Here is a 24,858-nt window from a genome sequence, read left to right as displayed (position 1 = left end):
TTCCTTGTGGACGGGGAAGATAAGGTTCTGCCCACGCTAGGAGCAGAGATTGCACTAACAGCTGGTGCCCTGTCTTTAGAGCTGGGAAAGGGACTGGTGAATACTCTGGTGGCCTTGGAGAGGAGGAACAATGAAGACACACATACAAAGGGACAGCCTTCCAGAACGTTGCTGCGTGACAGAACTTTCTGTAGCTGTCCTTCTGGCCTTTGAAATATTGCAGACACTGGCCAGGCTGAATCTTGAGCTCTTGAAATATGTCCAGGGAGAGGAAAGAACTGACCAGTTTTTTTTTAACCCAATAGAATTTAAGGTTTAATTAAAAGCATTTTGTTGTGATAAAATATAAGCCAGGCCTGGGGCTGGGAAGATGACTCAGTGGATATAGTGCCTGCCACATAAACACTAGGACCTGAGTTCCAGTTCCCAGCACAGATGCAAAAAGTTGGGCGCAGTGGGACACACCCACAGTCCCAGTTTAGCTGGACCAGTGAGCTCCAGTGTCAGGGAGAGATGATCTCAAAAAGTAAGACAGAAAGCAGAAGTCATAGAGCAGGGTACCTGACTTTCTTCTCTGGCCTTTCCACTCACACAAGGGCCTGTCCCCCCCCCCCCCCAAGTGTGTGCATATAACCGCACAATCCCACACACCTGCACACCCTCAAAAATAAATGAGTGATTTAGGAAAATGCTTGACAGCTGACCTCGCCATGTGCACACAAATGTGCATTTGCTCACGCACACTCCAAATAAGGGAGGGGGTGGGCACAGAATGATGCACCTGCTGGCACAAGCCTATAGGCCCAGCTACCTGGGAAACTGAGGCAGGAGGATTTCAAGTTCAAGACCAGATCTGGCAGCTTAATGAGCTCTTGTTCACAAAAAGGAAAAGAGAGCTAGGAATACAGAGATGTGTGGTGGAGAGCTTGCCAAGCATGTGACAGTCCTAGAGCCAGGCACAGGTCATCGTCACCACTTTAAAGTGCACAGCTTGTGACATTAAGGACATTCCCATGGAAGTACAAAGGTCACACTATCCACACACGGGACTCTTTTCAACTTTTAAAGCTGAACCTCCCACCATTGAACACTCATTTCTCACCTGATCCCCTGGGGCCTGACTATGATTCTTCTGATTTTAATCTCTGAATCTGACTGCTCCAGACCTCAGTATCGGTGAGACTGTATGATATTTGTCCTTTGGGAACCAGCTTATTTAATTGACTGTGATAGTTACATTGTAACGTGTTGGAATACCGTGTGTGTGTGTGTGTGTGTGTGTGTGTGTGTGTGTGTGTGTGTGTGCGCATCTGTCTGTCTATGGTGTGTGTTATTTTGCCTTGTTTTTGATACAGGTCCTGCTAGGAATCTCAGGCTAACCTTGAACTTGTAATTCTCCTGCCTCCAACTTGCTGAGTGCTGGGATCCCAAGTACGCATCTCCATGCCCAACCTTCCCTCCCTTCCTGAGGCTCATCAGAGCCATAGTATACCTAGACAGGTTTTGCTCATCCATTGATGGGCACCTGGGCAGCCTCCTCCTCCCGGCTCTTAGGAATAAGGCTGCTGGGAGCTTGGGTTACAGATTCCTGTTCACCTCTCTGTTTTGCATTCCTTTGGCTGCAGACCCAGGAGTAGAAAGGCTGAATCATGTGGTAATTCTATGTTTAACTTTTAAGAAACCACCACGCTGCTTTCCACAGCCGCTGGATCATCTTATGTTCCCGCCAACAATGCATGAGAGTTCCCAGTTCTCCACAGCCCACAGCACTTGTCATCTTGATGGCAGCCTTGCTAATGGGGCCATGACTTGTAATTAATCTGACGTTTAAGTTGCCTGTGTGGCCAGTGGCAACTGCCCTGAGCACTGCATGGTGGGAAAGCCTGCTGTGCGCGCCTCTGAACTTGAAGCTGACCACCATTTACTAAGGAAGCTTGGGCAGCTCTGGGTGTGTGGACCTCAAGCCACAACCCCCAAAGCCTGGCCGGTAGCTTGTTATGATCCCCTTGTTAAGTCTACAGCTGGTCCTGGATGTAGTTTGGTTGAGGGAGTGCCTGTCTAGATGTGGCATCGGGTGAGGTCCAGCCGTACTCTGGATCAGGTGACCATCGGCAGTAATAGCAGGTTGGTAGAGATGACTCCATGGCTGAAGGGCAGCCTGGACAGCAAGCTGCCCCCTGAGCTGGGTGTTATATGAAAGACCTTTCTCGGGGATATGCAACACGTGGACATGTTGATTCATCCCCAAGGGGAACTACACAAAAGTCCGAGTTGGGGAACCAGTGAGTTTTTATCAGGGCTACTAACTAGTGTATGGGCGAGAGGTCACTTATAGGAGTGGACTTGACTCAGATCAGCAGCTGTATCCCCCCAAAAGGCTCCACCTCCCAATGGGCTCTGTAACTTCCTCAAGCACATGTGCCTGGGGCGACATCACATTCAGCTCACAGCAGAAAGTGAGAATTTGTGGGTCTCTCTCCACTCCCTGCTTCATCTCAGATCCCCTGGTGGGTGAGGGTTGGGGGTATCTGCCGAGCACGTCACGGGACCCTCTTACCCATGGATACCACCTACCAACTCATTCCCTGCCAGCCAGATCCATTTTCCCCGATTCCTTCCCTAAATTCAGAAAAGTAATTTTTTTCAGTTCATTAAAACATCCTATATTTAACACAGATAATATATTATTTATGCCATAAGATTAGAATGAGCTCATATAGATCTCTCCATATTTTCTCCCAGGAGCTCCTCTCCACGACTTCATTTTAATGAGTGTGGAGTTGCCATGGGGAGCGTGTGCTTTTTATGTAACTTATTATTTATATGACACACCCGTGGGATAAAACTCGCTTCCTCTTTAGAGGTCAGCGACACCACCTACTATTTTGCATCCACATCGCCGAATCTGTCCCTCATCCTTAATCATGTCCTTAGACCGGTCTCCTGAAGGTGAAATCTTCCAACAGGTGAAGTACATGTTAATGTCCTCCCTACCAGAATATCCGGTCATGGCCTCGTCCTCTGTGCCTGCTCCACTGAGGAAAGACCCATGACCCTGCCTCATTCTTCGTCGTGCTTATAGCTACAGCGGCGACATATTAATACTTTCTGTTGCAAGCTATAGGTAGTCTGTTTATTTTATTGGTTTGTTTTGTCAAGACAGGGTTTCTCTGTGTAGCTTTGGCTGTCCTGGAATTTACTCTGTAGATCAGGCTGGACTCGAACTCCCAGAGATCCGCCTGCCTCTGCCTTCAGAGTGCTGGGATTAAAGGCGTGCACCACCACCGCCTGACTTGTTGTATTTATTTTTATTTCATTTATTTATACTATGTGTGTGTGTGAGAGAGACAGCACATAGATGGAGGTGTACCAGGAACCCAACTCAAGTCGTCAGGCTGTGTAGCAATCGCCTTGACCACTGGTCAAATTCTCCCTTGCTTCCATCTGCCCTCTGACCCCCAACCCCTCAGCTGGAGCAGCCCTTCCCTGAAGGCCATTGTGGTGACTTCACACTTAAGCTGAGTTTTACCTGTCTGCTGCTGCTCATACCCCAGACTTCTCAGCACCACCTATCCCTCCGGCTGGTCTAACCGCCTCCAAGGTCATCTGAGGTCACTGTGAAGGTTCTTTTTGAAGGAGTAGCTGAACTGACTTTGATCTCCATTTGAAAATATCTTAGTAGATTTCTGGGCAAGAGCAGTCCCTCTGAGCTGTGTGAACCGCTCTTCCACTGCAGGCAGACACATCCCTTAGGCTTGTAGAGAACATGGGGTCCCATGGGGCCCCCTGCACTTTTACAGCTGAGGCTGTACCCTTTGATTCCTCCCAGAAGGATGAAGGGCCTCAGCACAGTGTGTTCTAAAACAACTGTGTTCAATGAACAATCTTTCTTGGTGCCAAGACTTGGATATGTTTCCTCTTTTCTTTTCTAATTTAATCCAGAAATTGGCCTTGACTTGCCAAAGTCTTGCCAGGGTTTGTAAACAATCAGCTGCTCACCAACTTTCAAGAATGCTGGAGCCGGCACAGCGGCAGTGCAGGAATGTTTTGTGCTAGGTTCAGGGGGAGGAAGTCTTGTGAACTGCAAAGCAGCCTGCAGAAGGCATCAGCCCCCGACACGCACACACCCCACCCCCACCCGTTCACATGTCTCACTCTGCTTCCTGCAACAAAGAGACACTGAAACCTGGGGCTGCCCAGACAAGAGGGACATATTTGGTGTAGGAACTGGCTGGAGCAAAGAGGAGGAAGGATGGAGGCCCAAAGCTCCCTTCCTCATCTGGTTGTGTTGCCTGAACCCCTGGAGAAGGTTTGGGACAGTTTCTGGCCCTTCTTTTCCTCATGCTTGTCCTGCTAGGCCTGAGATCAAGACACTGTGTGTTTGTTAAAGGAGTCTCATTTATCAGGATGGCATGGGGGTGCTGCATACAGAACCCATAAGAGAATCATATGACCAGGTGCAGCTAGGTGCCAGGCAGCAATGGGCGGAAGAGGTTGGGGCCTAGAAGACATTGGGAGAAACCACATCCCCTGACAATGGCTTCCTCAGTTCTGCTCACTCTCAACTGTGTAGGAATGGCGATCTGGTTTTCTGAGATGAAGGCTGGAACCTCTCGGGGAGACCTTGTCATTTGTCAGCGTGGGCTACATGCAATCAGTACTCATACTGTCGGGTGAATTGAAGCAGGCCACTGTCACTGTAGCCCCTCTGTGCCACACATGTGGGGATAGTTCAGCTCCAAGGGCTACTGTGGCATTTATTGCTCTGGGTGTCTAACGCTTAGACAGATGTGAGGCAAGTAGAGGCCCATGGGGGCCATGAACCATTGTGTCCTGCACTTCCTAACATCGTGCCTCATTACGGACACTGGGGTACAGAGATGGCAAAATCTACCCCTGTACCTGGAAGCTCAGAATAGGAGTGAAATTTAGGCCCAGAATGAAGACTAGAATTGCACCAGCGGTACTGGGGGAACCTGGATCAAGGAAAACTTCTCAAAGACATTTTCAGCTTCTAATGCAGGGCAGTCTGAGTGGTAGCGAAGCACAGGCCAGGGCTCGGGGGCCTCTCTCTCCTCTTGCACAGTTTGGACCTGGCTGAGAGGCATAAGGCTCTGGGGACAGGCAGGGGATGGAGTTGATTTGGTGTCTAGAAATATCTCCATTGGGAAATTTGGGGCTCCCCACGTTGTTATTTAAAAGAGGAGGAAAGAGTGCACGTTGATAGAGGTTTAGCACTGGGCAACCCTGTGCCAGGAGTTTATAGGTGACTCTGCAAGGAGGCTCAGAGAGGCTGGGCAGTGGGACCAAGGCACAGCAGTGGAGTCACGTGCCTGTGGGAAGTGACGTGGACCATTTGTGCTCCTCCCTGACTGCTCTGATCTGAAGGGGGTGGGGAGATTCCTTAGAAGTCTCAGAAGAAGTGCCAGACCTGTTCTAGCCTTGGCTCTAGGTCTCCCAACCGTGCTGGCTGTCCGTTATCACACTGTCTGCCTTTGTCTATCCTTTATCACAATCATACCATCCGCCTTTCCTTTCCACTGCAAGCCATCTTGTCTGTGCACCTCTCTCCTGGGGATTGCCAGGGGAAGCTTTGTCTATGGTGTATTTCTGTTCTGATATTGTCACCGACACACACACACACACACACACACACACACACACACACACACACACCCTCTTTCATGATCTGAGCACTGAGGAGATAGGATCCCAATGAGGTTCTAGGTTAGGGGAGGGTCAGCATGGGCCAGTGTTGTCCTGCCTTCATGGAGCTCACATTCCACAGAGTTGGGCTGATGCAGAGGCCAGTGGTGACTGTGCTGGGTGGGAACACTGGGGTGGGGCACCACGAACTGTCCCCACTTTTTCCTCTTCTCTGTCTGGTCCCTGTCGTTCTTCCTGCATCCCGGCAGCCACTCCCCATCTGCCTCCCCGCTCTGATGCCTCCTGACAGCTGATGAGGGAGCCTAGTTGCTGCCTGTCCTTGTCTCCCAGGGGGAGCTGACAGTTGTCAAAGCAGGAGTCAGAGTCCCTGTCGGCGGACACGGAGGGCCAAGCATCATCTCTCCCTGGTGACAGCTTGAAGTGGCTGTTGAGATGTTGAGCTTGTCCTGTGCAGGCTCCAGCAAAGGGGTGACAGCTGAGGCAGACAAAAGAGGTGACAGTTTCCCTCACTGGGCTCCAGTCTAGGCAGATGTGGACTGTCACTTTGCCCAAGTCTCTCCATGGTGTGTCCCCTGCCCCTGTACCAAATTATACTCAGACATCCCTGAGGCCCTTCTTCCATGGGTGATGTGTCTTAGAACTAGGGACTGTTATCTCAGGTACCCCAAGTTTCATAGCAGGTTCCAAGAACATCGTCTACCTGACTGTGCACACTCAACCCTGACAAAGGGTTGGTGCATAGTAGGTGTTCCCTAAATGCCTTTTTTTAATTCTTCCTTTTAAATTTTCAGGACAAGGTCTTATGTAGCCTTGTCTGGCTTTGAGCTTGCTGTGTAGCTGAGGATGACCTTGAATTCCTGATCTTCCTGGTGCCAGGAGCCGTGTGCTGTGCAGAGGACAATTGCTTCCTTCTGTGTTCAAATCTGGCTACGTTCAGGGTATTAGAAAGCAGTTGCGAGGAACATGTCCGCAGCAGCATGCTCTTGCCATGAACTTGAGTGTAGAAAGCTTAGCGTTGCTGTGTTCTCTGAATGTCTCAGGGTCCGTCTGCTGGGGTCCCGGGACACCATGCAAAGTGCTGATTTAAGACCCTTAGTTGCAGGTGATTGTCTCTTCTGGGTCCGTGTGTAATCCAGCTTCATGCCATGCCTGCATAACAGTGGACAGCTCATCCAAGTCCTCTCTGTTTTGTGGTGCTCTGTGGGAGTACTGGGTGGGAAAGGGGACCCCACGTGCCTTCCATTCTGCAGCCTCTCCAAGGTCAATGCCAGGCCACCCCCACCCCTTCTCGGATACCCCAAGTAGAAGCTTCTGGTGGCACATACCATCTTTCTAGGGCTGGGACAGCCAGGGTGCCTACTTTAGATCTCACTGGTTTACTTAAGACATGGGTCAGGCCCTGTGTCTCACCTTCTCCATAAGCACCGACCAGACTCTTCTCTTATGATGTGGCTCCATCACTGTGGGAAGCAGAGCCCAGAGGCCTCCACATCGGTCTGTCTCTGATGCTAAGGTTGGAGTGGGGGCAGAGCAGAGGAGTGCACCCCCAGCCCTGGTCTCACTTCCCACCTCTCCTCCAACATCTCCCTATCTCCTTCATCTCCAAGAGTGTTTTCTACTCCTGGAACTTCCTTGAGGCCACTGGCTCCCTGGGCTCATGGTGTCATTTCTCCCATCTCTTTCCTTGGATCACAATCTGATCAGGCAGCGGGAGAATCTGGTTTACTGGGAAATGAAAAATACATTGTTTTCTGATTACACAGTAGTGCCCTAATGGAGCCCAGTGGCGGAGCTCAAGTCACTGGGGACAAATTGTACCACACAGGCTCCGAGACACGCAAGAGTGTGGGAAGGGGGATGCCAGCGGTCTGACCAGGGGTAGTATACGGTCTTGGCACTTAGGGAATGAGACTGCATCCTGAAACAGGACACAATGCTGAACTCCAGTCTATGTGCTCAGGGAGGCCAGCCAGCCACCCCCAACATAACACTCCGGAGACTTGACGTCCTGAGGTCATTGCCAGCAAGAATCAAAATCCCTGTCATCTCTGCCTTTCTCCCCATTGAGCTGAGAGTAGCTGAGAGGCCCTGAAGGCCCCAGGCCCTCTGCCGTGTCCTTCTGTGTCCTGTGGCCTCAGCAGCCGCCATCCTTCCCTGTCTGGCAGCATTACTTCTGGTATTTGCCAGGTCAGTCCCTGGAAGATCAGGCTCACAAGGATGTGTGGATGGCTGTGACCATAGGATATCAGGCCCCTGCTCCAGCGCCTGGTCACACTCAGAGAATCGTAAGCAAGTGCTGGTGTTTGCGGAGACGCCTCCTGGTGTTACCAGGGAAACCATGGCTCCTTTGTGTTCTTATTCTCATTAATGAAAGAATTTAAAAACAGATTCTGTGGGTGCTCAGGATAGTTTTGTTTGTCTGTTGGTTTTGTTTTCTGAGACAGGGTTTCTTTGTGTAGTCCTGGCAGGCCTGGACTCCATAGACTAGACTAGTCTTGAACTCACCTCTCCCTCTAGAGTGCTAGAATTAAATGTGTGTGCCACCACTCCCAGGCTTTTAAGGCTAGTTTTATGAGCTCTGGAAAACAACAGGCAAGCAGGCTGTGACTCTTGGCAGCCACTGGGAAAAGAAGAGGGAAAACCATGCCCCTGGCATTAGGGTGGCATGCTTAGCAAGGGAGGTCAGGTAGCAGGTACGTGACAACAGACAGCCATATGGTGGAGGCAGAGATGGGGCTTAGTGTTATAGAGAAAGAAATCGCCAAGTGCCGGAGAGAAAACGCTTAGGCTTTGGACAAAGAAAGAGGAAAGGAGAAAAAGTCATACTTTTCTGAATTAGAGCTGTGAGGAGGGCAGAGTGAGCAAGGCTCAATAGCCATGTCTCAGGAAGTGACTACCGGGGATGGGGTTTCTGGGAAGGACGGGTACTTTATCTGACTAGAGGGATAGAAATTCCTCTCGTTTCTTTAGCTTGAATGAGCCTGCCTTAGGGATGGTCTCTTAGCCAGGTGATTGACAGGTCCAGTTGGATTAACTTTCAGAGCAAGAGACACTAGTATGAGATGTTCCATTCTCTGGAGCAGATTGAAGTGTTGTGTCTCCCCCCAGAGATATTCATTCTTCTCACCAGGACTTAAGGCGTGGCAAAGTAGGTGTTTACTTTTCTAGTGTTAGCAGGAAAATGGGAGGCAGGGTCCAAAGGCTGAAGCCAAGAGGGACCAAAATCTGGGACACAAAGCTACAGTTCCCATTACCTGACCCTCTTGTATTGGATAGCTTCACTAATACAGCACAACGCACTGGGGATTTTTCTAGAATTTTTATGGCTTTAATATTTTTTTTGCTATTAGTCTTTATAGCAAACCATTTGGGGAAACTGAGGCCCAAACAGAGTAAGTGAGCTACACAGCAGGATTGTAATAGATTTCTCCTGAGGTCAGATGCAGTTGGAAGCGAGGACTTCAGACCTGCTCACCCCGGAAATCCAGGGGAAGAGTTGGACAGCATCACAACCACGTGGAAGAGTTTCTATGGAAACTGTGTTTTGTTCAGGGCTCCACCCTAGCGATCCCTTCAGCTGAGCAGTATTCATGGAGTACACACTAGGTTCTGGGCGTTGACAACCTTCCTAAGGGTGAGGTAGCTTGGGCCCCATCCTAGATCCCTTGCCCAATGAGTTATCCCCTGTCCCTGGAGGGTATGGACTTCCACAGGAGAGGAGGTGGGAAGAGACCATGGAGGAGTCTGAAGATCTATCTTGGTCATCATGTTCAGGTACTTGGAGTTAAAGGAGGGGTTTACACACCTCTAGCCCCGCCCTGCCCATTTGACAAGTCCATTTATGCTCCAGGAGATACAAATACAAGCTGGGTGATGGTGATGCTTGCCTTTAATCCCAGTCCTCAGGAGGCAGAGGCAGGCTGGTCTCTGTGACTTCAAGGCCAGACTTGTCTACAAAGGCTAGTTCCAGGACAGCCAGGGCTGTTACATAGAGAAAAAAATACAAATACAAATATTCCACCTGTGAGGCCAGCAGACTGCTCCCCCAGCTTCCAGTGGGTGTGTCGCCTCCATCTCCAACTTCTGACTATTCAGTCGTGAGGCCTCCAAATTCTAGTGGGTGCATTGTCTTGTCTCCCCCAAATTCCCTCTATCCCAAGCCTCTATCCTGGCAGCCTAAACCTGGCCTCTTCTTTATTTACGTCAGGGGTTTGCACAGAAGCCACCCAGGGGTGCGCCCTCCTGCCACCCTCTGGGGACTCCCTGAGATTACTTTGATCTCTAGGTTATCCAGGCGCCATTAGACATTGCTCACAGCCCGAAACTCAGCTCCACAGAGGCATGAGGATCCCAGCAACAGGTCTGCTCAGAACATGCCTACCAAGCAGCAGGGTCATCAGCTCCCCCTCATAAGGAACCCCATTCTGTACCCCAGACCTCTTCCTCAAGGGAGTTCTCCTCTGCCCAGCCTCACTCAGACCATCCTCCAGGGCTCACTGTCCTTCCAGGAAAGCTTTGCCACCAATCTGGCAAACTTTGACATTGCCATGCAGAACCAGGTCCTTCCCCATCTACTCCAGAGCAGAAACTTGGCTGCCTCTTTGCATAAACAAAAAGCACATCACAAAGCATTTCCCCAGAACGCCAGCGCCTGGCCTCCAGCTCACAGAGAGGGCTGGAGATTTGGCTCTTTCCCCACAGGGCTTAAAGGCTCCAAGATCAATTTCTTAAAGACAGGGCTCAAGGACACTGTCCCAGCCCCCACCACCACCACAGCTGAAGTCGGGCAAAAGTGTGCTGCCTCTCCTAGCTCACAGTCTCTAAAGAACGAGGGCAGAGGAGGGCCAGCTGTAGTGTGGGGGGGAGGCTAGGCAGTTAGCTGATCCACATCCTCCATCCATCCATCCATCCTCAACTCTACTTAACACCTACTATGGGCTGGAATCACTGTAGAGTACTTTTCACTATGCTAGGGAAGGTGAGGTTAGCACAAAGGCCCAGAGGTAGCGCTAGGCTCCCTGTGCAAGGAGGAGCTTAGAAGAGGCAACTGTAAGGCTCTGTCTTCCTGCCCTTGATACCACCTAGAGCCTCAGAGTCGGAGTCCCTCCTGCTGGTGGGAGGACCTTGAGGTGGGAGGAGTTTAAACGTGTAACCACCATCCTCTGAGTGCTCTGCCCAACATTTTTATTCTTTAAATTCTCTTAAGGTATCTAAAGATTCAGGGCTGGAGAGGGGCTGTGGGAATTTCAGGCATACAATGTGTGTGTATGTGTGTTCCAGCCTAAGGGACATTGACAAGCAGGGGTGTGTGTGTGTGTGTGTGTGTGTGTGTGTGTGTTTCAGCAAAAGGGACATTGACAGACAAGGTGACCCAGAGCCGGGAGGTGGTCTTACCATCAATTCCAGACCATGTGGCTTCTCATATCCATCCCTTCCCTCCACTCTTTGACTCTGAGCCCTATATTCCCACATCTCTACTCCTTCCATCTACTTTCCATAAAGCATCCAGAGAAATCGTGGTTAAAAACATAATGTCATTCTCCCATCCAGGCCCCTGACTGCTCTTTGAATAGATTTGGAGTCCTCACCTGTTGCTGTGGCCTCCGTGCCCCTCTCCAGAGTCCTCTTCAGAAACCCTTCCCTGTCCCTTCTGGGCAAGAACTTACCTCACCCTTACCACTCTGACACAGGACGTTTGCACATGGCTGCGGCTCTGCCGGGAGCATGACGCTGATTTGCTGAACCAGTCACAGCTCTTCTGGCCTACCATATCCTTATGGGACCCCCTGAGTTGCCCTCTGGGCAGATTCCACATAAACACAGCCTCTCAGACAGAATATAAAGTGTCCCTCACAGGCTGTGGCATTATTTGGGGAGGGTGTAGATCACTGAGGACAGGATTTTGAACATTCTACCTGGTGTCCAGTTTGTTCTCTCTGCTTCCTGTCTATGTGCTATTCCACAAAGCCTTTTCCACCCTGGTTGACTGAATGAACCTTCTAGAACTATGAACCAAGTTGTTTCTGTTGGGTGTTTTGGTCAGTGTCAATCAAAGTGACAGACACGCATGTATTTCCTCCCAGACACTCATCGCAGTCACGACTGTGGAGAAGGCTTGCCAGCTTCTGAGCGAGCTTAGTGGCTTTGGAGTGTCACTCTCTGCCTCCTCTCAGGAAGGTTGTTTCATGCGTGTTCTCCTGACACACAGAAAGACCAGCCACTCTCTGTTGGGTCTCCTGGGTACCTGCCTTGGATCAGTGGTGGAGGAGAAGCCAGGCCAGAGTTGCTGAGTGAGTCAGCCCACAGTGGGGTCAACTCATGTTGAGATGTCCCACTGAGAACCCAAGAAGGGCCTGTTACTCAGCACGGTGGGGTCAACACTGACATACTAAGATCTAAACATGGGGTAGGCATGGCTTTCCTCTTTCCCAAGTACCCCGTCCTAGGACAGAAGAACCCATGCCATCTGTCTCTGGAGAAGTAGGCTCATATATTCCTGTGTAAGAGCTTTGGAAGAACGGTCAGCCAGGTCAAGGTTAAGCCCTTCATCAGTCAGATTTTCTTGGCTGTGACTAAACACCTGAGGGTTTCAACTTAGAAAGAGGAAAAGTTTCTTTGGGCTCATGGGTTCAGAAGTGTCAGAACATGGTCACTTAGCCTTTCCACTGGGGGCCTGGAGAGAGGCAGAAGATCATGATGGGGCGTGTGTGACAGACACAGTCGCTCGTGTTGACGCTACACCAGTACAGGAGGCTCTGAGGGCCGTTTACAACGTGAACCACCACAAGCCCTGACTCTTCCACTGGGGCAAGTGTAGCAAAGCACCAGGGCGAGTGTGAGTGAGTTTGTCTCAGGCAGCTCTGGAGACTGACAACGCCAAAATGAAGATACCCAGCCAAGCCAGTCACCACTGAGTTGTGTCCTCACCTGAAGGAGTGAAGGGGAAGATGAAGGAGGAGAGGGAGGGATAGGAAGAGGAAGAGGAGGAGGAAAGAAAGGTAGCTCTCTGCTGCCTTTTCCACAAAGTCACTAATACTATCTCAAGGACACTAACTCTTGACCTCACCTAACTGATTACTTCTGAAGGTTCCCCTCAAACATCTATCAGGAATTAAAATCTCATCCTATGAATGGGGGGGGATGATGTTGATGCCCCTCTGTGTGCTCTGAATGTGTTTATTACTATTCATTAATGAAGAAGCTGCTTTGGCCTATGGCAGGGCAGAATATAACTACGCTAGAAATCCAAACAAAAATACAGGGAGAAAGAAGGCAGAGTCAAGGAAAATGCCATCAGTTGCTAGAGTTTAAGCAAGATGTGAGGTAACAAGCCATGAGTCATGTGATAAAATATAAAATAGTAGAAATAGGTTCATTTAAAAGTAGGAGCTAGTTAGTAATAAGCCTGAGCCACTGGCCAAACTTTTATAATTAATATAAGCCTCTGAGTGTTTATTCGGGAACTGGCAGGTAAATGAGAAACCCCCAGGTGCAGGGTGATGCATAATTGGTTTCTATAGTACATTTCTTACTCCCACATTATGTATGGTACAGCACACATCTGTCCCATGATTTCTGTCCTTGAGATGGAGGACTTGTGCCTGGGTTCACCCTTGCTGCAACAGTCATGCTACAGGCCTGTCTTTCCCTCCTCGGCCTGCATCCCTGGGCTCCCTCTGAAACATGGCAGTGCCCCAGCTAACTGACAGTCAACTGGGCAGTGCCCAGATAAACTAACAACCATCCTGCTCTTGTGACATGGGGCTCAGGTGACCTCTGGTATCTGCTGTCCATGGCTGGGAGCTGGCCTCCTTGTCCCTGTCCCTCTCATAAACACAAGCCGTCAGGTATCCGAATGCGCTCTGGTTTTCATTTTTTGTCCAGGAGGGCTGCTCTGTATTTGCCCTGTCCCCGCCCCTACCTTCAGAGGAGACCCTAAAGACTAAGGCTGCAAGGTTGCTCCCCGCCGCCTGCTGCAGCAGGACCTGCCAGGGCTTCCAGCCACACATGCCAAGCATGATTCTCAGCAGAAGTCTGACCAGAATGGCCTGGCCTTGCTCATCATAGATAAAGCAATTAAAATAAAGAAAACCCCTTTCTTCCTTAAGTAGAAGATCTGGCCTTTAGAGCCGTTGCCTCAGCATAGCCTGAGAAAGAAAATCTAGCCTGGGCCTCAAAGCTGAGGCAGCAGTGCCTGTGGTTTAGGGGGATCCACCCCCTCTCCAGACCTCATGCAGAATAGTGGGGCATTACCATTTGCCAACTATGAAAAATACAGTTTGGGTTTTCATAAACACCATTCCATCGTGCGTGTGGAAATCAGATCCTTGCAGGAGCTCTGTGAGACACACTTCTCCTCTGAGGTTGCGAAGGAGACAGTGGGCAGTGGGCAGGGTGGCATGGCCCTTGGGCTCTGCTTTCTGAGCTACAGGGGCTAAGGTGGGTACTCAGGTATTTAGTATACTGCCCAGACAAACAGTACATTCAGGGGACTCGAGACAAGTGCACAGCACAGAGCCAAGATGCTATGTCACCCATGCTCCCTCACTTCTGTCCTTGTCACTCCTTCCCCAAAGGAGAGGAGGACAAGAGAACAGAAGCCTACTTACAGTCAGATTGCCTGTCTGTGCAGAAGTTCCTGGCAGAGGCTGTGTGTTGAGATCAAAGGTGGCATTGGTTGGGGACCAGTGAGCTTGTTAGCTCTGTGCTCTGATTGGTGCCATCTTTATCCACAGCTGTGGTGACAGCAGCAGCCACTGGGCCATGTGTCTCACAAGCCCTGTGTCTGCCTCCATCCCATCCATCACCATGATGATTTGATTTTCCTTATTCTGCTCAGATTCCCGAGGCATCTTCCCGCTGTTTAGCGAGAGCAATTACAGTTGCTCTAGTAAGAACACCTGAAAATTGGGGTGCAAGCTAGTGCAGTTTAGCCATGTCTGCTTGCCCATGGAGGGCCTCATGGGCAGCCTCTGGGCCCAGCCTGGCTACAGACAGCATGTGACCACCGGTTTTCATCTTTCAACAAGTGTTTGCTGGCCACTAGATGCTCTGCTCTAGGGCTGGGGGAGGGGCATACAAGGAGTGAGAACACAGTCTGAGGCAAAACTGAGGCAGTGGTGTATGTAGCAGGCTTTCTCGGACCACCAGTTCCCAGATCATGACCTGGAAGCTTATTAGTTTTGAATGCTCGGCGTTTTCGTATGCTTGTCCCGCTAGCTCTTCTAACTTAATTTAACCTGCTTCTCTTCATCTGTGTTTGCCTCGAGGCTTTTTACCTTTCTTTCCTTCTGTATGTCCTACTTCTGTCCTTCCTCTATGTCTGGCTGACTGGCCGACCCCTACCTGGCTAGCTAGCCCCTGGCTGCTCCCTGGCTGGCTGCCCCCACCCTCAGGTCTGTGAAAGCCAGGCTTACACCCCTGGGCCTGGCCGAGAGCCGCATTCAACTGGGAGCTGCATTCAACTGCGCCAGTTCTAGGTAGTTGGTACTGGTACTGTGGCAGGTGTTTTTATTTAGCTCGTTGTTTCTACTTAATGTGCTGGCTACTCAAGTGCTCGCTGTATGGCAGAACCTCTTAAAGGAGCCGTAGCCTTTTGGTTTTCTTTTTTTTTTTTTGAAACAGCAACACATCTTTACCTAGTTAAACAAATGTTCTAGTGCACATCACAGTGGAACTTACAATGGGGTACCAGTTCTCCATAGGAGCAGGTCTGACCCTGAGGGGCCCTTCCAGGATGGGGTGAAGGAACATCATTTGCTCAGCCAGTGAAGGAAGGGGCAATGAGCGCTGTTCCAGAAAGTTCTGCGTGTGACCTCATGGTATGGAAGCCTCTAACAGCCCTGAGCCTGAGGTTAACCTAGCATGTGTTTCTACATGTTGGTAGCCATGCTATAGACCATGCGTGTTTGTCTTCCTGCCCTTTTATGTTGTGGGCATCTGGAGATGCCTAAAGATACCTGATAAGGATAATGGTTTTTTTTAATTTATTCTACATGTGTGCGTGTGTGTGTGCGTGTGCATGCGTGTGCGTGTACACGCGTGCACGCACACATTGCTCACATGTGTGGAGGTACACATGCCTGGGTGCCACGGAAGCCAGAGGAAGACACTGGGAGTTCCCCTCCTACTCTTCACGCTGTTCCCTTGGGATAGGGATTTCTCTCTGAACCTGGAGCTAGGCTGGCAGCTGTGAGTCATAGGGATCCTCCTGTCTGCAAACACCGCCCCCCTTCCAGCACTGGGGTTAACAAGTACAGGCAAGGCCATTTTTCACATGGGCATTTGGGGTTTGAACTCAGGTCCTCCCACTAAGCTATCTGCCCAGCCCCCAGAATAATGTTTTAAGTGTAAAAAGAAGAATAAACAAAAACAAAACAGTCCTCAAAATGTGAAAGAAGACCATGACAGGCATGATGTAGAACAAGGCAGGCAGAGTGAGAGACTTAGTGATAACTGCTCCCTGTTAGCAGGATAAAGGGAGAAAAAGTCCTGGGTCCAAAGTGGTCCACCTTTCCAAGTGCAGCATCTTTCGGCATCCGAAAGGCTCAGTTTCAGAACACCTTTTAGGTGTTCTAGTCCCCGGAGTAATATGTGTGGCGTTTGTGTTTAACCTCCACACACACTCCCATATGCATCGAGTGATCTCCACATCACTTATAGCACCCTATAAGGCACAAATGCCTTGTAACTACTTATTGTATTGTTCAGGGGGAAATGACAAGGGGAAAAATGTCTATATATTTTCTGTACATTTTTCCCCAAATACTTTTGATCTTGGGTTGGTTGAATCCTTGGACACAGAGTTTGTAGGATGTGAAGTATGGATTGTAGCAGTGTGCACAGGTGACATTTCACAGAGCAACACCAACCAGGAATGGCTTACACTCTGACAGTTGTCATTCCTTCTGGAGGGAATGCCATGCTCCAGGGAGTGAATTCTCTGGTCCAGGTTCAGCTCCGAGTTGAGGACTATGGGCCCAGAAGTGGGATGTCTCGGAAGGCCACTGCAGAAATCCAGGCAGGTGGTAGGAGCTGCTAAGGCCGGGGAGGGCCACAGAGGGACAGATCAAGAGGCAGTTTAGAGTTGATGGAATGTCAGAGGTAAGAATGCAGAGAGGAAGAGACAGGTAGGGCCTCTGGGTTCCTTCCTGGGGGCGTAGGGACAAGATGCCTGGCGTACAGCCAGAGCCAGTCTTTGGCCCTTGGTTCCTGCTGATATCTCCCTGGCTGTCTTTCAGGTCAATGAAATCTACCATGACGAGTCCCTGGGGGCCCACATCAATGTTGTGCTGGTGAGGATCATCCTTCTGAGCCACGAGAAGGTGAGTCCTCCTGTCCGTCCGATACCCTCCTCTCTCTGGGCCACGAGAAGGTGAGTCCTCCTGTCCGATACCCCTGCTCTCTCTGGGCCACGAGAAGGTAAGTCCTCCTGTCTGATACCCCTCCTCTCTCTGGGATGAATGGGGCCCTGAAGATAAGGTTTGGCCCTTCTTTAAGATTGCTCGCTCTCAGCCAGGTGGTGGCGCACACCTTTAATCCCAGCACTTAGGAGGTAGAGGCAGGCAGATCGCTGTGAGTTAGAGGCCAGCCTGGTCTCCAAAGCTACACAGAGAAACAAAAACCTGTCACAAAACCGTATGTGCTCTCCCATACCACCTTGCCCTTCCCTGGGCACCCTATGATCCTATAACAAGCAAGAAACTGTGAGCTTCCACCCCCCACAGGCTCCCTGTACTCTCCACCAATGGCTCGTGAGTCTTTGCTTTAAATCACAAGTTATTCAGTGGTTATTCAGTGTAGTAAGGCCAACAGACCAAGTAGGCCCTACCACTGCAGAGAGACCAGAATTCTGTCTTTGAGGGGATCCCGGTTCTATATTACCAGAAACACACTCAAATGATTTGCTGTATCTATCCATGTTGCTGCCATCAGAGTTCTCAGGGATTCTTGGCTCGAGGGCCCTCCATCCATCTCTCCTCATCAGACCTCCTACCTGTAGTAATAGGGAGCGGCGGCTGGGCTGCGTCCCCAAACACCCCAGCCACCTGCCCTGCCCGGCTAGCTTATGCCCCAAATAATTACACGGACACTGTATTCTTTTAAACACTGCTCTGGCCCATTTCTAATAATCTATGTAGCGCCCCTAGGTGCGCTTACCGGGAAGATTCTAGCCTAAGTCCATCCTGGGTCGGAGCTGGGGCATGGTGTGCGTCTTCCCTGGAGCAGGTAGCATGGCGTCTCTCTTGCGTCTGCTCCCGAGAGGAGAGCTGTCGGGTCTGACCTCACTTCCTCTTCCTCCCGGCATTCTGTTCTGTTTACTCCACCCACCTAAGGGTGGGCCTATCCAATGGGCCTAGCAGTTTCTTTATTGCTTAACCAAGGAAATCAACAGATTGATATATGACACTCCCCCATCACTTCCCCTTTTTCTGTTTAAACAAAAAAGAAAGGCTTTAACTTCAACCTAGCAAAATTACATATAACAAAACAGTTATCAAGTAAAAGTTACATCAGAAACATTTATACATATAACAAAATTGACCGTAAATCTCTATCAATAAAGCAAAATCTATACTAATGCAAATTATTCATGTCTATATCATATCCCCCTTTAAATGTAAAAGAACATTTATAAACTATATTTGGGAACATGGGCGCAGTTTTTTCTCTCCAAACTGCTTCCTGCTGAATGGGGGCGTCGTTAATGATTTTAGGGTGTAACCTGTGTGCCAGGTTTATCTCAGTTGGCAGTTGAGCAAGGCAATTTTCTGAAGATGTTCACAGCAACCCTTCAGGAGGACGTGGTCCATCATACCAAATCGGAATAGAAGAAATCCATAGAGTCTCATCCTCTGTGAAAACAAAAGAAGACTCTCTCCAAAGCATCATATCCTTAGACCCAAATTCTGAAATCGTAATACCCTTATATCCATTCTGGTTTAGCTTGGCAGCCCATGTAATGAAACGTCTCTCTGTACTTAGCTCCTTCACAGTCAAAAATTTTAAAGAAAACACAATAATACAAAGAATCCAGACTCTCTGTGAATTTTTCATCTTTACGCGGCTTATTTTTATTTATATCTATAACTATCTGTACTCTGTCTCTTTAAAGACTTTACTTTTACTTTTTTCTTTTTAAACCATTAACTTTATTCTCTATATTCTTTTTCTTCTCTCTCCCAAGCCAACGTACATTCATCCAACAGTGTGACTTATTTAGTGGTCTGAATCTGTCCTATTGTGAATCTGCAATTTTTTACTATCCAGGAGCACTTTTGATCTACGCCTTTAAATCACTAGGCACTTAAGAATCTAAGCTGTGACATTCCTAGGTTACTTTTTGCTTTTTGAGCATATATCTTTGACCTGGAATGACCCTGTAGACCAGGCTGTCTTTGAACTCTCAGAGATCCGCCTGTCTCTGCCCCCCAGGCATTGGGATTAAAGGCGTGTGCTGCCACACCTTGAACTCACAGAGATCTGTTCGTCTCTGCCTTCTAGGCACTGGGATTAAAGGCGTGTGCTACCACACCTTGAAGTCAGAGAAGTTTACTTTAAGAATTTTAACTTTTAGTCTGTATATATTTTTAACACTGTAAATCATTTAAATTTTTTCTTTGTCTTTGAATCTCTTTACTGTATATCACTCTTTTTCTGACCACATGAGTCCTTAAATTACTGAGCAATATCAGTAGGACTAAAGGCGTGGCTTTGCCGGCTGGATCCTTAGCTTTCCAGCCTCATGGTGGATATACAGGCTGCAGCCAAGTTTATAGCATTTCAAGGTCCCTGCCAGCCAGCAAGCTACAACAGACGACACTCAAGTCCTCTCTCGGTAGCCGGCCCTCCTGCCTCAAACAGTCAGAGTTTGCCCTGGCAGGATGGCCCAGAAAGCCGGCATTTTTAAACGGCACAGCTTTTTTCCTGCTACGGCTGAAAACTGAAAAGCATGTGTTCAGCTTTTCATCAACACTGTTTAAGTGTTTTGTGGCAGGACCTCTTAATGAGCTGCAGGGTTTTGCAGCTAAAGCTGAGTCAGGAAGCCTCTTGGGGCTACCAGGTAGGAGCGGCACTCAGCACTTTAATTCTGAGACTGAGCGTGTAGCACAGAAATTCTTTTCATCCAAGTTACATCCAAATCTGACACACAGAGCACTGTGCAGTCTGAAAACACGTCTCTGTATGGCGGCAGGAATCCGCCATGCTCTTCCGCCTGCCTAAGCCTGATTCTGCCTTCTTCCCAGGAGCAGGCGGGGAGCTCTGAGTCATCGCACGGTCTCAGAGCACTCTCCTTCCGATCCCAAGCGGGAACACAAACATAAAGCCAGAGTTTGCACTGGCGGCAAAGCCCCAGGAAGCCGCGCTTTAAAATAACCGCAGCTTTTTTTCTGCTGCTGTCGCTGAATCAGGAAATCTCTCTACAGCACGCCACCAACAAACAGCAAAAATCTGTGTTAAACTCTCTCTCCCTTATTTTTAAGCCTTCTCAGGTTTTTTAAGTAGGTTTAGTTAGCCACACGTCTGGGCGTCATTTGTAGTAATAGGGAGCGGCGGCTGGGCTGCGTCCCCAAACACCCCAGCCACCTGCCCTGCCCGGCTAGCTTATGCCCCAAATAATTACACGGACACTGTATTCTTTTAAACACTGCTCTGGCCCATTTCTAATAATCTATGTAGCGCCCCTAGGTGCGCTTACCGGGAAGATTCTAGCCTAAGTCCATCCTGGGTCGGAGCTGGGGCATGGTGTGCGTCTTCCCTGGAGCAGGTAGCATGGCGTCTCTCTTGCGTCTGCTCCCGAGAGGAGAGCTGTCGGGTCTGACCTCACTTCCTCTTCCTCCCGGCATTCTGTTCTGTTTACTCCACCCACCTAAGGGTGGGCCTATCCAATGGGCCTAGCAGTTTCTTTATTGCTTAACCAAGGAAATCAACAGATTGATATATGACACTCCCCCATCACCTACCTTCAGCTCTAACAGGTCTCTCTGCTCTTGAATGCCGAGCTCTTACCCCCGGCAGTCCTGGAGGGTGGCAGTTACTCTTCTTACCCTGACAAAATGCCATTTAGGAAAGGATTTATTTCGGCTCACACACGGTGTTCCGGAGAAGTCATTAGACTGAAGGGAGCGATGGGCTGAGAGCTGACTGAGGGGATGTTTAGTACTGAGCTCACTCTCTGTAAAGCTGCATGTTTAGAGTCATAGCGGTGGCAGGGACAGAGCGAGAGTGGAGTTATGATGTCATTTGTCCTTGTCGTCAGAAGGCTGTGTCTCTGTGCAATTGGAGAACGCTTTAAAATGGTGCAAGTGTTTAAGCCATGACGAAAATGTTGGCGAATTTTCGATAACTATAAACTAAAGCCTTTCCCACAGTTTGTTCCAGTGAAGCGCCCCGAGTCTGATCATAAGTGAGAAGAGAATACTTACAAACTTAAAAACAACTGGACCACTTCAAAAAGGCTTTGTTTTGTGGTCGACAGGTTCTCGGGTAGCCCAGGCTAACCTTAAATTCACTATGTAGCCAAGGGTGACCTTGCACTTCTGATCTGTCAGCCTACATCTCCCACGTGTTCAGGTTGCAGGTGTGTGCTAGCCCCCGTTTTTATGTGGTGCTAGGGACTGAGTCCAGGATTTTGAGCATGCTAAGCAAGCCCTCTACCAATTGAGATAAAACCCCAGCCCTTGAAAACACTTTTTAAAATTGACTGGGAAGATATTAGAATGGCAGTTGCAGATGACTTGGTTTGGTAAGGGACTTGTGCAGCCATGGATTTGGGTGTCCAGGGTGGGAGGAAGGGCTGAAACAAAGCCCTCTCATCCAGGTTACTGTGTGACAGCTCTGTTGAAACCTACGTCACACTTCTCCTGAGGGCTGGCAACTCTACCAGGAAGATGTGGGGAGATTCTGCCATGCTGTGTGCACCCCTAACAGTCTTGTATTGATTACTTTTTTGTCACCTTGACACAATCCAGGATGATCTGGAAAGAGGGAACCTCAGCCAAGGAAAGGTCTTTATAAGACTGGCCTACAGGCAAGTGTATAGGGCATTTCTTTGGATACATGATCGCTACGGGAGGGTCCAGCCTGCCACTCCTGTACAGGTTGTCCCAGACAGTATAAGAAGTCAAGCTTAACAAGTCACAAAGAGTTAAGTCATTAAGCAGTGTTCCTCCTTGGCCTCCGCTTAAGTTCCTGTCTCCAGGTCCCTTCCTTGAGTACCTGCCCTGACGTCCCTTGGTGATCGACTGTGACCAGCCCTACTTCCCCAGCCTGGGTCACTCCAGCTCTTCCATTCTGGCCCAGATCCTCTGCTGTCTTGCTAAGTTCAGGCCTTTGGCAGGAAGGATGGCAATGAGATTCCCTCTATTTAGTTGGGAAAGCGGATCCATACTCCTTCGTAGACATACTGCCTTTGACAGCCATGGCGCAGAGTCGCGCTGAGCACAGACATGGAAAGAGGCTGATTTCAAAATACACAAACACGCATCGTGTCATGTTCTCCTTGCTTAATATGTCTTGAAATGAGTGAGACATCAGCAAACGTCGCTCACTCAAGCCAGAAATGGTGAAGTCCTTGATGTATCCCCGCTTTTGCTTTTCAAATGAAATCATCGACTTTAATTTTGTACGCATTTATTTTTTTTACCTTTTTTAAAGTTTATTTTTGAGATTATAATCAAATCATTTCCTCCTTCCTTTGTCTCCCTTCAAACATTTCCATATATCCCTCCTTGCTGTCTTTCAAACTCATTGGCTCTTTTTCATTAATTGTTAGATGCATATATGTAGATACATATATATTCCTAACTATAAACTGCTCAGTCTGAATGATGATACACACATTATATATAATATGTGTGTGTGTTATGAGGCTGACCATTTAGTACCAGATAACCACTTGGTGTGCTCTTCCCAGGGAAGACTTTCTCCTGCTCTCAGCATTCCGCAGTTGCCTGTAGTTCTTTGTGTGGGCTGAGGCTCAGCATCTCTGTTGGTCCTCAACACTGCTCAGCTTGTGTTTGCACAGCCGTGTTGGTGAGATTTCATGGGCGCTCCTGAAATTACCAGGAGACACAGTCTCGTGGCAAATTTCTGATCCTCTGGCTCTTGCCATCTTTTAGCCCTCTCTTCTGCGATGTTCCCTGAGTCTTAGGTGTGGAGTTTCACAGACATGCCCATGGGGACTGGGTTCTACAACTCTGCTTTTTGATTGGGTGTGGGTTTTTTCATAATGTTCTCCATTCTCCCCTGTTTTTATGGCACATATTATCTGTTCAGAAAGGGAGGAAAGCCTTCCACAGGTTGATCTGGGCATCAGGGACAGTTTTCAGTCCCTGTGTGGTCCCCACCATACTACTTAAGAGGAAAAGTTTAAAAACTGCAAGTTTCGTTGTTGAACTGTACCGAAAAGCCATAAATCTTCTCAGGCCTCAAGAGCGTCTGTCTGTCTCCTAGTGTGGATGCTGAATACAGGTAAGCCTTCCAGCTCTGTGCTGGAAGGAGAGAGGATAGCAGAGTGGAGAAAAGAATGCCAGGATGGAGGTAGCAGATGCTGATGCTGACATGGGGCTAAAGAGATGGTTCGGGGTTAAGATCACTTGGCAACCACGAGGACCAGAGCTGGGACATCAAATTAGCACATAATAAGCCGAATGTGTGTGCAAATGCTTGAACCCACAGCTCCAAGGGAGATGGAGACAGGAAGGCTGCTGGGGTTTTCTGGCAATCTTATAGAAAGAGGAAGGGAGGAGGGAAGGAGAGAGAGTGAGAGATACAGAGAAAGATGGAGACAGAGAGATGGAGACAGAGAGAGATATGAGATAGAGAGACAGAGAGATATAAAATAGATATAGAGACAGGGAGAGAGGGAAGGAGGGAAGGAAAGAGAGAGAGAGAGAGAGAGAGAGAGAGAGAGAGAGAGAGAGAGAGAGAGAGAGAGACTGACTTGACTTTAATGGACTAGACAGATAATAAGATAGGAGGACACTAACATCCCCATCTGGCCTACATATGTACAGAGGCACACATACACACATATGTACATACACATTCTCTTACCCACACATAAATAAACAAACAAATTTAAAAATCCAGATCAGGGCTAAGGATGTAGCTTGTTTGGTAGAGTGCTTGCCTGATGTGCACAGAGCCCTGGGTTTAGTCTCCAGCTATGTATGCACAGGGGGTGGAGATGGGGTTTGGCATACACCCATAATCATAAGCACTGTTGATTTAGATTGGAGGCTGGAGGGTCAGGAGTTTACAGTCATCCTTGGCTATGTAGTGAGTTCAAGACCAGCCTGGGATACATGAGCCCCTATCTCAAAAATAAATACATGAAACCAGACCACGGTACAGGGCTCCGTATGTCTCTGCCATGGAGTTTGGCTTTCTTAGAGGGACCTGATCCAGTTAGCATTTCTACCAGGGTCCCTGCCCTGGGGACACTCTTGTCATTAGGGGAAGATGTGTAGATTTGAACACGGCCTCAATGGTGGAGAAAGGAAGGCAGATAAAAAGCGTGCTGGGAGGCCACATTGAGAGCCCCTGGGTGCTAGGTGGGCGCAGGTAGAGAGACGCTCAGCCAGGTAGATGATGCTGGACTGCTGTGGTTCACGCATTGTCGCCTGAAGTCCCAATACCAAAATGTTGGTCCTCAGGTGGCACTACCTGAGGCGGTGGGACCTGTGGGATGTAGGCGGCCTTTTGGTCATTGGAGTTTGCTCTCTAAAGGGGGTGCAGGGCGCTGCCTGCTGTCTGCCTCTGCTCCCATTAGAGATGTGGCCACTGGTTCCCGCCTTGGTGTGCCACCCTCATCAGAGAACATATCAGCAAGGCTCTTGGCGGTTGAACCTCCGAAAGCAATGAACTAAGCTAACCTTTTCTGTTTACAAAGCATGTCATCACAGTATGGAAAGGCTGATTGAGATACCCAAGACGGAAAACACAAGGTGAGCTGTGGCTGTAGGGAGAAGCTCGTGAGTTCAGCTGAGCGGTGCCGGGTGCTTGGTGGCCCAGTCGCGGTGGCCAGGATGGAATCCTAGGAAAACCTGGAGTGTAGAGATGGAGACGAGAATTGTTTGCACAGGGGAGTGGTCCATGCGTGGTGGCAGCTGAGAAAGACCCTGGGTGAAGTGAAGACAGATGGGCAGAGCGTGGGTGACCGGGGCGTGGAACATGGGAGGGTCTCTT

At 49.2% G+C, this 24,858-nt stretch overlaps 1 protein-coding gene across 2 annotated transcripts in view; it reads left to right on the top strand.

Annotated features, from left to right (window-relative positions):
* Positions 1-24,858, top strand: part of Adamts2 (ADAM metallopeptidase with thrombospondin type 1 motif 2) — a 201,813-nt gene that overhangs the window by 136,636 nt on the left and 40,319 nt on the right. For both annotated transcript variants that reach the window (XR_012912416.1, XM_075992742.1), the window contains exon 5: positions 16,908-16,991. Coding sequence is in view for 1 of the 2 variants with exons in the window: in XM_075992742.1 (XP_075848857.1) it covers positions 16,908-16,991 (84 nt within the window). In the remaining variant the exon portion in view is untranslated. The remainder of the gene's footprint in view (positions 1-16,907; positions 16,992-24,858) is intronic.

The sequence above is a fragment of the Microtus pennsylvanicus genome, chromosome 11 (assembly GCF_037038515.1).
Source record: "Microtus pennsylvanicus isolate mMicPen1 chromosome 11, mMicPen1.hap1, whole genome shotgun sequence".
Classification (NCBI taxonomy): Eukaryota; Metazoa; Chordata; class Mammalia; order Rodentia; family Cricetidae; genus Microtus; species Microtus pennsylvanicus.
The sequence above is the reverse complement of the archived record's forward strand: the minus strand, read 5'-3'. Positions and strand labels throughout refer to the sequence as shown.